We start from the raw sequence: 12,816 nt of genomic DNA, 5'->3' as shown, positions 1-12,816 counted from the left end.
GAAGATTGATTCATACCGGAAAAAGATGACGTCGCTGCAGACCACAACAATACTCTCAGAGAAAGCTACACATCTGACAATGGTGAAGTCACAAAATATGTTTTAGCTACAACATATGCTATGTCAATCCCTGACAAAGTCCTGTTTCAGTGTAAGGTCCTCCACTGAGAGTCATAACCCCTAATTCTGTTGTAGTCTTGTTCATTCCCCCACATGGCTCCGTCCACACCAATCGAATGCTTTTCAAGCCACAAGAGGGAGTGAATGAGTGTACACTTCATGGAGGAGAGAACAGAGCTACAGTCCAGTTAGTCAGTACGTACCGTTGTATGTAGGGGTGTAACGATCCATCTACTACATCGATGTATCGATTTATATTCCTATGATCCAACTACATCGATCTGTGCTCGGTGAGTTGGCCTTTTGGACAACATATATCACTCTAACATCGTTTTAAAATGTAATAAATCGATTGTATCGATACTAGGAAATAACCCATTGGATTTAAGCACGTCAGACTTTATATGGATGTTTTTTCTTAGCACTTTTAATGATAAAGGCTTTAAACATTACTCGATTCAGTCTGCCTATCCGTGACGTCATCGCCCCACGCCAGCAGCAGCGCAAAGGCGCAAAGACAACAAAACATAGCATGGCGGACGACAGAGGAGAAGCCGACGAGCGAGAAATTATCAAGCCACCATTGCGGTCCTTACAAGAAACAGGAATCTAAGAAACTTCACCTGCACTGTCCAGTATCCAGGTATTTATTTCAGTCACACTGGTTGAATTTTTGGCTAAAAGGTTACTGAATCGATTTCAAGTCACTGAATCGTTTCGGATCGTATCGTTCTAAATGAACCAATATCGTCCTTGAATCGTATCGACAACCACGAATCGTGATACAAATCGAATCGTTACACCCCTAGTTGTATGGCCTGCCTAATTCAGGGACATGTTTACGGTGCTGAAGAGAGAAAATCAGAAAAGATCTAGTGTTCCGTTAGTCCAGTACGTACCGTTGTAGCAGGCCCAGTGTAGTGGCGTGTAGCCCTGGTTGTCTGTGATGACGGGGAGGGTCTCCACTGACTGGGCGGCGTGTAGGAGCCCCCCCAGCACCCCGATGTGTCCGGATGCCGCCGCCAGGTGGACAGGGGTCCGCCCCTTACAGTCCCGAACCAGGAAGCTGGCGCTGTGCTGCAGCAGGGCCTCCACACACTCCTCATGACCCGTCAACGCCTGGGAGGAAGGGCGGGGAGACAAGAATGGATTTGAATAACTAATAATCAATGATATAATAATGAATCATCAATTATTACAAATGATGTCTGGAGGCAGGTCCCCCTACAGGGATGAATACACCACTACCCATGGACAACTACTTTTCTGAAGATAATATGTATATTTGAGCCTCCCCGTCTCTTTCTGTGTGTGAGCGTATACAGCCAGCTCTCCTCCTCACCCCTCTGTGTAGCGCTGTTCTGCCCCACTTGTCTTTGGCTTCTACGCTGGCTCCCTTGTTGAGCAGTGAGTACACACAGTCTGTGTGTCCGCTCAGCACCGACAGCATCAGAGGGGTTCTGATACACAAGACAACAAGGTCATATTACAAACTGGTAATAACCAGGCTGAGTCCCAAATGGCAACCTATTCCCTATATGGTACACTACTTTTGACCCGAGCCCATAGGGTTCTGGTTTAAAGTAGTGCACCAAGTAGGGCATAGGGTGCCATTTGGGACGTAGAACTAGTGTCAAAATCTCTTTATTTCAGGAATTGTATCCAAAACCCAATTGACTTACTGTCCATTCCCGTCTTGAACGTCCACTGCACTCTGGAGGTCAGCATTTCCAATCAGTAAACGCAAACACTCCGAATGACCGTTGGTAGCTAGAGGAGGATAAACAGAGAGGATATAAGAATGTGAGATGAATGACCGTTGGTAGCTAGAGGAGGATAAACAGAGAGGATATAAGAATGTGAGATGATTGACCATTGGTAGCTAGAGGAGGATAAACAGAGAGGATATAAGAATGTGAGATGATTGACCGTTGGTAGCTAGAGGAGGCTAAACAGAGAGGATATGAGCTGATTGCTGGACGACTATTACCTTCACATGAACAGACAGATTTCTAGAACAGTGGTATTGGTAGATGACATCCTCATGATGTTAACACAGCAGATAATAAAACATTTTGGGGCTGAGGCCCTCGAAGCCTTTCACCTGCTAGCTGTGTACCTGGCTCTGGATAGAAGTCCCCCTGTGCACTGATCTAGGATCAGCTTACCCTCCCCAGATCCTCAGCAATAATGACAAAAAATGACCTTAGATCAGTGTGTAGAGGGCATTTTCACACTATGCTATATAATATCCCTAGAGTGGACATTGGCGTCCTAGCAACATGACCAAACAAATGTCCAGCTTGGTAAGGAAAACTTTTGAATTACAGAATCTCTAGGTCTTACGTGATATCCTATGCGTACCTGCAGCGTGGATGGGGGTCCTCTTCAGGGTGAAGTCTTTAACCAGGATGGAGGCTCCCTGGTTGATGAGGACGTGAACACACTCCACATAGCCTTTAAAGGCAGCCAGGTCCAGAGGGGTGCGCCCCTGGCTGTTCCTCACGTCTAGATCCAGCAGAGACTGAACCAGGACCTCCATAGCATGGTGGTGGCCGTGGTACGCCTGAATGGAAACAAACACACAGTCTGAAGCAAAGTCCAGTGGTATGCCTGAACAGATATACACTCCTAATATAATCAATGTCCTATAGTAGACCAGTGGTATGCCAGAACAGATATACACTCCTAATATAATCAATGTCCTATAGTAGACCAGTGGTATGCCAGAACAGATATACACTCCTAATATAATCAATGTCCTATAGTAGACCAGTGGTGCGCCTGAACAGATATACACTCCTAATATAATCAATGTCCTATAGTAGACCAGTGGTATGCCTGAACAGATATACACTCCTAATATAATCAATGTCCTATAGTAGACCAGTGGTATGCCTGAACAGAAATACACTCTTAATATAATCAATGTCCTATAGTAGACCAGTGGTATGCCAGAACAGATATACACTCTTAATATAATCAATGTCCTATAGTAGACCAGTGGTATGCCTGAACAGAAATACACTCCTAATATAATCAATGTCCTATAGTAGACCAGTGGTATGCCTGAACAGATATACACTCCTAATATAATCAATGTCCTATAGTAGACCAGTGGTATGCCTGAACAGATATACACTCCTAATATAATCAATGTCCTATAGTAGACCAGTGGTATGCCAGAACAGATATACACTCCTAATATAATCAATGTCCTATAGTAGACCAGTGGTACGCCTGAACAGAAATACACTCCTAATATAATCAATGTCCTATAGTAGACCAGTGGTATGCCTGAACAGATATACACTCCTAATATAATCAATGTCCTATAGTAGACCAGTGGTATGCCTGAACAGATATACACTCCTAATACAATCAATGTCCTATAGTAGACCAGTGGTATGCCTGAACAGATATACACTCCTAATATAATCAATGTCCTATAGTAGACCAGTGGTATGCCTGAACAGATATACACTCCTAATATAATCAATGTCCTATAGTAGACCAGTGGTATGCCTGAACAGAAATACACTCTTAATATAATCAATGTCCTATAGTAGACCAGTGGTATGCCTGAACAGATATACACTCCTAATATAATCAATGTCCTATAGTAGACCAGTGGTATGCCTGAACAGAAATACACTCCTAATATAATCAATGTCCTATAGTAGACCAGTGGTATGCCTGAACAGATATACACTCCTAATATAATCAATGTCCTATAGTAGACCAGTGGTATGCCTGAACAGAAATACACTCTTAATATAATCAATGTCCTATAGTAGACCAGTGGTATGCCTGAACAGAAACAGTCCTAGACCCCTAAAGTAGACCAGTGTCTCTCAAATCGGGTGCCCATTTTTTCTCCCGCCCAGCATCAACATCGAAGGTCCCTGCCAAGCGTGAGATTTAGAAACACTCTACTTCTCCTCTGTTGGAGGTTGATTAACTCAAATGGCAAAATAAGGAAATCATCCTCATCATCACCGTGTCAAAATATGCATGTATTTTACACTAATCAGGAACAGATAGGAACATGGTGTGTGAGTGTCTGGACAATCAACTTTTCGTGGAAAAACAACACCATGCCTGCATCCCAGATAGCACCCTATTTCCCATGTAGTGCAGTACTTTTGATCTGGGCCCATAAGGCTCTGGTCAAAAGTAGTGCACTAAATAGGGAATAGGGTGCCATTTGTCATGTGGCGAGACCCCTACAGGAGCAGGTAGGCTTTACTCACAGCTAAGTGTAGGGGGCTGATGGGAGCTCTGACATCAGAGTCGTTCAGGATGTCTGTCCCTGAGGTTTCCATTAGCTGGGGAAAGACAAGGACGGGCCAGTTTAGACTTGTAACATATTTACTTTGAAGGTTAGTCTAGTAGCATGTTTCATGTTGTAAATCTCAGTGACCAGCCCCTGCAGACATACTGGGGTGTTGCATTCGTATCTTAAACAAGCTAGTGTGAGGAAAAGTAACCAACTGGTACTTACCACATCTAAAGGTGTTTCACTTGCAATCTGGAAAAAGAACATCAAGAGTGACGATGCGGCCACGACAAACATGCAACCACACCTTAAAACCTACTGAATATCAACGTCTGTCCCAAATGGCACCCTATTCCCTATATAGTGCATTACTTTTGACCAGAGCCCTATGGGCCCTACAGCCATTTGGGACGCAGACAAAATGGTCTGTGAATGCAGGGCGTCTAGTCCCCTGTGGTTCTGACTCACCAGCTCCAGACAGAGGCGGTGTCCGTACGCAGACGCGTAATGGACTGCGTTGTAGCCCTGATTGTCCCTGATCCCTGGGTTAGCGTCGTTTCGCAGCAAATATTCCAGACACCTAGAGGTCAGAGGTCAAGAGTTCACTAATCATTATACCAACATCAAGACAGACAGATAAGCAAGCAGAGACACTTTCCCAAAGGAGACGTGGCCAAGCTTTCACACTGCAGATTTAACACTAGTATGTATTCAAACACGACCAACAACATACTCTAGACTACAGTGAAATGTGAAAGGTCATGGCACCACAACATACTCTCCAGACTACAGTGAAATGTGAAAGGTCATGGCACCACAACATACTCTCCAGACTACAGTGAAATGTGAAAGGTCATGGCACCACAACATACTCTCCAGACTACAGTGAAATGTGAAAGGTCATGGCACCACAACATACTCTCCAGACTACAGTGAAATGTGAAAGGTCATGGCACCACAACATACTCTCCAGACTACAGTGAAATGTGAAAGGTCATGGCACCACAACATACTCTCCAGACTACAGTGAAATGTGAAAGGTCATGGCACCACAACATACTCTCCAGACTACAGTGAAATGTGAAAGGTCATGGCACCACAACATACTCTCCAGACTACAGTGAAATGTGAAAGGTCATGGCACCACAACATACTCTCCAGACTACAGTGAAATGTGAAAGGTCATGGCACCACAACATACTCTCCAGACTACAATGAAATGTGAAAGGTCATGGCACCACAACACACTCTCCAGACTACAGTGAAATGTGAAAGGTCATGGCACCACAACATACTCTCCAGACTACAGTGAAATGTGAAAGGTCATGGCACCACAACATACTCTCCAGACTACAGTGAAATGTGAAAGGTCATGGCACCACAACATACTCTCCAGACTACAGTGAAATGTGAAAGGTCATGGCACCACAACATACTCTCCAGACTACAGTGAAATGTGAAAGGTCATGGCACCACAACATACTCTCCAGACTACAGTGAAATGTGAAAGGTCATGGCACCACAACATACTCTCCAGACTACAGTGAAATGTGAAAGGTCATGGCACCACAACATACTCTCCAGACTACAGTGAAATGTGAAAGGTCATGGCACCACAACATACTCTCCAGACTACAGTGAAATGTGAAAGGTCATGGCACCACAACATACTCTCCAGACTACAGTGAAATGTGAAAGGTCATGGCACCACAACATACTCTCCAGACTACAGTGAAATGTGAAAGGTCATGGCACCACAACATACTCTCCAGACTACAGTGAAATGTGAAAGGTCATGGCACCACAACATACTCTCCAGACTACAGTGAAATGTGAAAGGTCATGGCACCACAACATACTCTCCAGACTACAGTGAAATGTGAAAGGTCATGGCACCACAACATACTCTCCAGACTACAGTGAAATGTGAAAGGTCATGGCACCACAACATACTCTCCAGACTACAGTGAAATGTGAAAGGTCATGGCACCACAACATACTCTCCAGACTACAGTGAAATGTGAAAGGTCATGGCACCACAACACACACAACAGTAAGAGAGGTGTGAGACGTACTTTCCGTCTGTGTCGGAGGCAGCAGCGTAGTGGAGCGGGGTGCAACCCCTTTTATCCAGATCGTTCACACTGGCCCCAGACCCCACCAAGGCAAACAGACACTGGTAGTTACAATTGGCTGCCGCATAATGCAGAGGACTCCTAGAAGAACGCACAGAAACCATTCAACATCAACAACAGAAACAGCTTATTGGAGCTGTATAACATTTACATTTTACATTTACGTCATTTAGCAGACACTCTTATCCAGTGCGACTTACAGGAGCAATTAGGGTTAAGTGCCTTGCTGCAGTGCACATAGACACATTTTTCACCTAGTCAGCTAGGGGATTTGAACCAGCAACCTTTCGGTTACTGACCCAACGCTCTTAACCGCTAGGCTACCTGCCGCCCAATCTTTCCCATAATAATTCCTATATGCCCCTATACTATATTCCCCATTATCATAAAGATCACATATGAAAGTTATTTGATGCCACAGACAGACCTTCCGAAGCTGTCCTTTCTGTTGAAGTCTGCCCCTGTGTTGAGCAGCAGATTCAGACAGTCCAGGTTCCTGGTAACAAGATATCAAGTTCAGAAAGGCTCTCGTACATCTGAGCTATCAGGTGAATGGTAACAAGATATCAAGTTCAGAAAGGCTCTCGTACATCTGAGCTATCAGGTGGATGGTAACAAGATATCAAGTTCAGAAAGGCTCTCGTTCATCTGAGCTATCAGGTGGATGGTAACAAGATATCAAGTTCAGAAAGGCTCTCGTACATCTGAGCTATCAGGTGGATGGTAAAAAGATATCAAGTTCAGAAAGGCTCTCGTACATCTGAGCTATCAGGTGGATGGTAACAAGATATCAAGTTCAGAAAGGCTCTCGTACATCTGAGCTATCAGGTGGATGGTAACAAGATATCAAGGTCAGAAAGGCTCTCGTTCATCTGAGCTATCAGGTGGATGGTAACAATGAGAACCTGAAAGAAAAGAGAAACCCGTACACTGCTCTTGCTAGTATCACTGTTTTTATAATGCTACTAAAAGCAATAATAAAAAGTGATACTAGCAAGAGCAGTTTGCAGGCTTCTCTTTCAAGAAGATATAAAGACAATTTAGACCAGAGCGCAAGTCAATACCACCATGGCATGGAACCACATTATACAGAAATGATACCGCACTAATGATCTATACGATTTTTTAAATAACTCTAAACAATACTGCTAAACCATGTGAAATGTAAGAGTGTGAATATGTGTTTGTTCTTTCTGGTGGCTTTCCAGTTCATGAACTAAATATTCCTTGGTGTAAAGCCTGGACCAGTCCACTCACCCAACAGCTGCTGCAGCATGTAAACAGGTCCTTCCAAAGTCGTCAGGGGTGTCTATATCAAAGCCTGATGAGAGGAGCTTCCGACAGCAGTCAGAGAACCCACTGAGAGCAGCCAGGTGGAGGGGGAACATCCCATGGACGCCTCGCCTGCAACACATTTTTACATTTTAGACTTTAAGCAGACACTCTTATCCAGAGTGACTTACAGTTGATTCAGCTAAGATTGGAAACAGCACCACATCACAGTCCTCATTAAACCCCACAGCAGATCAACACATCAGAATGCTGCAATGCCCTGTCTATCAACCCCCCACACACCACAATGTGTTGAGCATAGTCTCCAAGCGGGAATTCGGTCAATGACAGAATTGCAGATGCATGTTGCATTATTGCTGGAAACTGTGTGTGTGTGTGTTCTCACTTGGCTGTGTCAGCTCCGTTCGTGATGAGTGTATTGATGAGTAACTCATGGCCGTAGCGAGCAGAGATGTGCAGAGGTGTGTTTCCATTATTTTCTTCACAGTCGATCTCAGCACCTACAGAACACACACACACACACAGACACACACACAGACACACACACACGTCAACCACTTGACCCTAGAGGCCTCATGAAGCTTCATGTTCAACCACATTGCAAGTAACATTGCTCTGTGCCAGTGAATCATGGTTTGAAGACTAAAGACAATGCTGAAGAGCCTACTGGTTCATATATATTCAGTTGAGAGCATTCACAGCGACTCACCATTCTGGATGATGGCTTGAGATCTGGAGAAGCGTCCGTGGATGGCCGTCATGTGGAGGGGGGTCTTTCCATCTTTACTCTGCAGATAGAAAGACAAAGATGGTTCACACGGCAGTCTGTGCTGCTGACCACAGGCAAAATCAAACACGTATTGGAGGAGCGCTTGATTGCATTTAGTTTGCATTGTTAGGCCTATTCCATTGGTATTTGAATGTAGACCAGGGCCAAATACTAAGCCATGTGCTGCGTCAGTGTGTGCGTCCCAAATGGCACCCTATTCTCTTCATAGTGAACTACTTTTTGAACCAAAGTAGTGTACTTATAAAGGGAACAGGGTGCCATTTGGGACACAGCCGGGGGGGGGGGGGGGGGAGAGGGCCTATCCTATGTTGATTTATGACAAGTTCATTGACTAGGAATCCTCATCTCATTCCCAGACCCAGTGTAACCCCTCTTCTCTAGGTAGACTTCCATTAACTCCTCCCACTCCAGGACAGAGTACTTATCTGAGCCATCACCCCTAAAAAGAGGTGGAGCACTAACATCTGACTTCACAACCAGATTCAGCTTGGACGCATCAATAAAGGTTGACCCACACTGCTCAGGCAGGGGAAACTGCTGGGGTTGGTGAGGGGGACGGGCAGGAGAAAGACTTGAAACCCCAGGCTGCAGTAAACTCGCTCTGATAGATTCTCCTATCTCTGAACCAATCTGCTTAATAAGGTCACTAAGCTGACTCGGAGGCGTCCCATTATCACCGAGTACTGTGGATGATGGTACATCAAAAGACAGAGGTGGGATACCCTGGTCAGGTGGAACAAACAGCCTACCCCTCCCAGTGCTTGCAAACTCAGGACTAGCAAACGCTCTACTCCCAGGAGCTGACTGTACAATTGGTGTAAATGGAAGGACACCCCTCCCTCTACCCACACTAAAATCCCCAGCATAACACGGGTGCATTTAGTGCATTCAAATACCCCCCCCAAAAAATGCAATAAACAAATTCATCCAAAACATACAAATAAGCACGAATACCTGTATCTAATGAATATGCTACATTCACTTTCACTGTTTACAGTATATATTCACTTACAGTAAGCCATCAACAAATTCACATGCGCAGGTCGTGCACCTCATCCACATGCACAGCTCCGGCGGTCGGCTTGAGCTGACCAGTCGGCAGGTCACGTAATTAGGACACTGCCACAACTGGAATTCTGATGGTTGGATAATTTTTATTCGACCTGCACACGAAGAGACAACACACAATATGTTAGCTCTTGGTGCAGCCACAGCTCTCGGGCACCTTGCTAGTTGAAGGTCAGGCAAAAGAGAACAGGTGCTGCATGCACACATTCAGTGCCTAACAACACACTATACAATACAAGTAAAATGATATACAACATAATTCTGACAAAATAAATGACATACCTGTACACGAAGAGACAACACACAATAGTTTAGCCCTTGGTGCAGCCACAGCTCTCGGGCACCTGCGTGAGCACATAGACACTCACTCAAACACTGCCCCAAATACTCCCGAGTTACAATAGGTACCCTAATTAGCGAGCTCGGTGAAAGTTGTTAACATACATCTTTATATTGTCCACATTGTAACAAAACCTATAGTTGCGTAACAGCACTTTGTGTAACTTTACCACAGTTTTATATCGACAAATTACGGCGCCAAGGACAACATACCTTGCTAGTTGAAGGTCAGGCAAAAGACAACAATAAGAGGGTACATAAATACAGATAACCCGCGATGGACCAAACCAAAATATACAAAACTTTTACAATTAGGTGTATTTACAATATAGATATATAAAAATGTTTGTACACCAAAAAATTACATTAGCTATGCAGCTGTAATTAAATAAAAACCACATTGAATTAATATTATTATTATTATTATTATTAACTTATTAACATCCCCTCTTGACCTGGCCTAGTTGAACTGTCCTTGTGTGCAATTTGGTGCATAATCTAGGGGAACAACATCACACTACTACATTCACCCCTACTGTTTTACACTATATTATAAACACAAAACAAAACACATTACCTCGAAGGTAACAAAGCAAAGAAAGAAAAAAAACATTCCACACCCACAGGGCGACAGAGTAACCCAGTGTAGTCCCTTAATTCTAGACCCACAAATGGTCGATCAGCTGGAAAGCTATCCCGTGAAGGATTAGGAAAAATAAGAGGTAGCTAATCCCTTATTCAACCCTATACAAAAAATGCCAAATACATTTTATGCTGATGAACTACACACAAAGTTACATGAATTGTCAAAAATATTAGACAAACCCACAAATCACTCTAAGACCCACTTAGATTACCACATACACACAACAGAGAAAAGGTAGGCAATATCCTACCGTCACTGAGAAACCAAGAATTGTTTCATTTCCTGTGTAGACATAGTTTGGATTAGCCTATTCACTCGATTAATAAATCTACCTAGTCTAGTCCGAACACCCTCACCCAAAAACCTAGCAGGAATTTCACGGACAGCACCAACCGTGCTCAAAGGTCTAACCTCAGGTTGGGGAGTACTACAGATCAGCATATCCGGAGCCAGCACACTTTCAATTTCCGACTCAACACTAGTAGTGTCAGACGACTGATCAGAATCCTGGTAGATTGTCACAGACCAGACTGACAAAGCATCTTCAACCAAGTTAACAACATCAGGCACAGCACCATCCCAGCTGAGTGGAGTTTCACTATCAGAATTCTTGTAGGCTTTGGGGATCTCAGCCCCGAAACCTGAAGGATCTGGAGAAGGTCTGTATGGAGGAGCGGGCCAAAATCCCTGCTGCAGTGTGTGCAAACCTGGTCAAGACCTACAGGAAACGTATGATCTCTGTAATTGCAAACAAAGGTTTCTGTACCAAATAATAAGTTCTGCTTTTCTGATGTATCAAATACTTATGTCATGCAATAAAATGCAAATTAATTACTTAAAAATCATACAATGTGATTTTCTGGATTTTTGTTTTACATTCCGTCTCTCACAGTTGAAGTGTATGTATGATAAAAATTACAGACCTCTACATGCTTTGTAAGTAGGAAAACCTGCAAAATCGGCAGTGTATCAAATACTTGTTCTCCCCACAGTATGTACTGGATATCATTTTTATTTTACATTTTTAGTCATTTAGCAGACACTCTTATCCAGAGCGACTTACAGTTAGTGAGTGCATACATCATTTTTATTTTTCATACTGGCCCCCCGTGGGAATCGAACCCACAACCCTGGCGTTGCAAACGCCATGCTCTACCAACTGAGCAACATCCCTGCCGGCCATTCCCTCCCCTACCCTGGACAACGCTGGGCCAATTGTGCGGCGCCCCATGGGTCTCCCGGTCGCAGCCGGCTACGACAGAGCCTGGATTCGAACCAGAATCTCTAGTGGCACAGCTAGCACTGCGATGCAGTGCCTTAGACCACTGCGCCACTCAAAGGGTGCCGGCTTTGCAACCCATCTCTGCTCAAATGCATCGTCTCGGCTTTGTAAGAATATATTTGAGTGGATCGTTGTCGGTCCACACAGTAAACTTATGCCCTCGCAGCCAATGGCTGAATTTATCATGAATGGCCCATTTCATGGCTAGAAATTCCAGCCGGTGAGCAGGATACTTGGATTGTGCATGATTAAGAGATTTACTAGCAAAAGCTATCGGCCTGGCTATGTCCTTCCCATCTTGCACTTGTGATAGTACAGCTCCCAAACCACTATTAGATGCATCCACGGAAAGTAGAAATGGCTGAGAAAAATCTGGATGAACCAGCAGTGCCTGGTCAACTAGTGCTGATTTCAAAGCTTCAAAAGCGAGTCGACATTCGGCAGTCCAGTCTGCAGCAGTGAGCCTGCGAGGGGGACCAGGCCTCTTCCTACCCTTGCCTCTCCTAGGCTTCTTCTGACCTGTAGTTAGCTGAAACAATGGCCTAGCAACCATGGAACAATTCTCAATGTAGTGCTAATAGTATACTACCATACCAAGGAAAGAACCTATTTTGATAGGAGACGGTGTGACACCATCAGCTTCACTCTCAGCTTCACTCTCAGTCACATTCAAAATGGTTTGAACTTTAGCAGGGTCAGTGGCTACACCCTCCTGAGAAATGATGTGGCCCAAAAACTTTACAGACCTCCTCAGAAACTTGCACTTAGACGGAGACAGTTTAAGGTTGTGCGCCTGCAACCGCTGAAAAACCATCTCAAGTCTCTGCAGACTCTCTTCCTCCGTCTTAGCAAAAACCATCAGAT

The 12,816-nt window shown here is 44.3% G+C and overlaps 1 protein-coding gene across 1 annotated transcript; it reads right to left on the bottom strand.

The window, feature by feature from the left end:
* Positions 1-1,503: 1,503 nt before the first annotated feature.
* Positions 1,504-2,665, bottom strand: LOC311126214 (serine/threonine-protein phosphatase 6 regulatory ankyrin repeat subunit A-like; the record flags this gene model as incomplete). Its single annotated transcript, XM_084200228.1, has 4 exons — positions 2,485-2,665; positions 1,803-1,890; positions 1,540-1,580; positions 1,504-1,508 (listed from the first exon to the last, which is right to left on the bottom strand). The coding sequence occupies exons 1-4, from the start codon at positions 2,660-2,662 to the stop codon at positions 1,504-1,506; spliced, it is 312 nt and encodes a 103-aa protein (XP_084056354.1). The 5' UTR covers positions 2,663-2,665.
* Between the last annotated feature and the right edge of the window lie 10,151 nt (positions 2,666-12,816).

This window comes from Coregonus lavaretus (genome assembly GCF_964263955.1).
Source record: "Coregonus lavaretus genome assembly, contig: HAP1_SCAFFOLD_398, whole genome shotgun sequence".
Taxonomy (NCBI): domain Eukaryota; kingdom Metazoa; phylum Chordata; class Actinopteri; order Salmoniformes; family Salmonidae; genus Coregonus; species Coregonus lavaretus.
The sequence above is the reverse complement of the archived record's forward strand: the minus strand, read 5'-3'. Positions and strand labels throughout refer to the sequence as shown.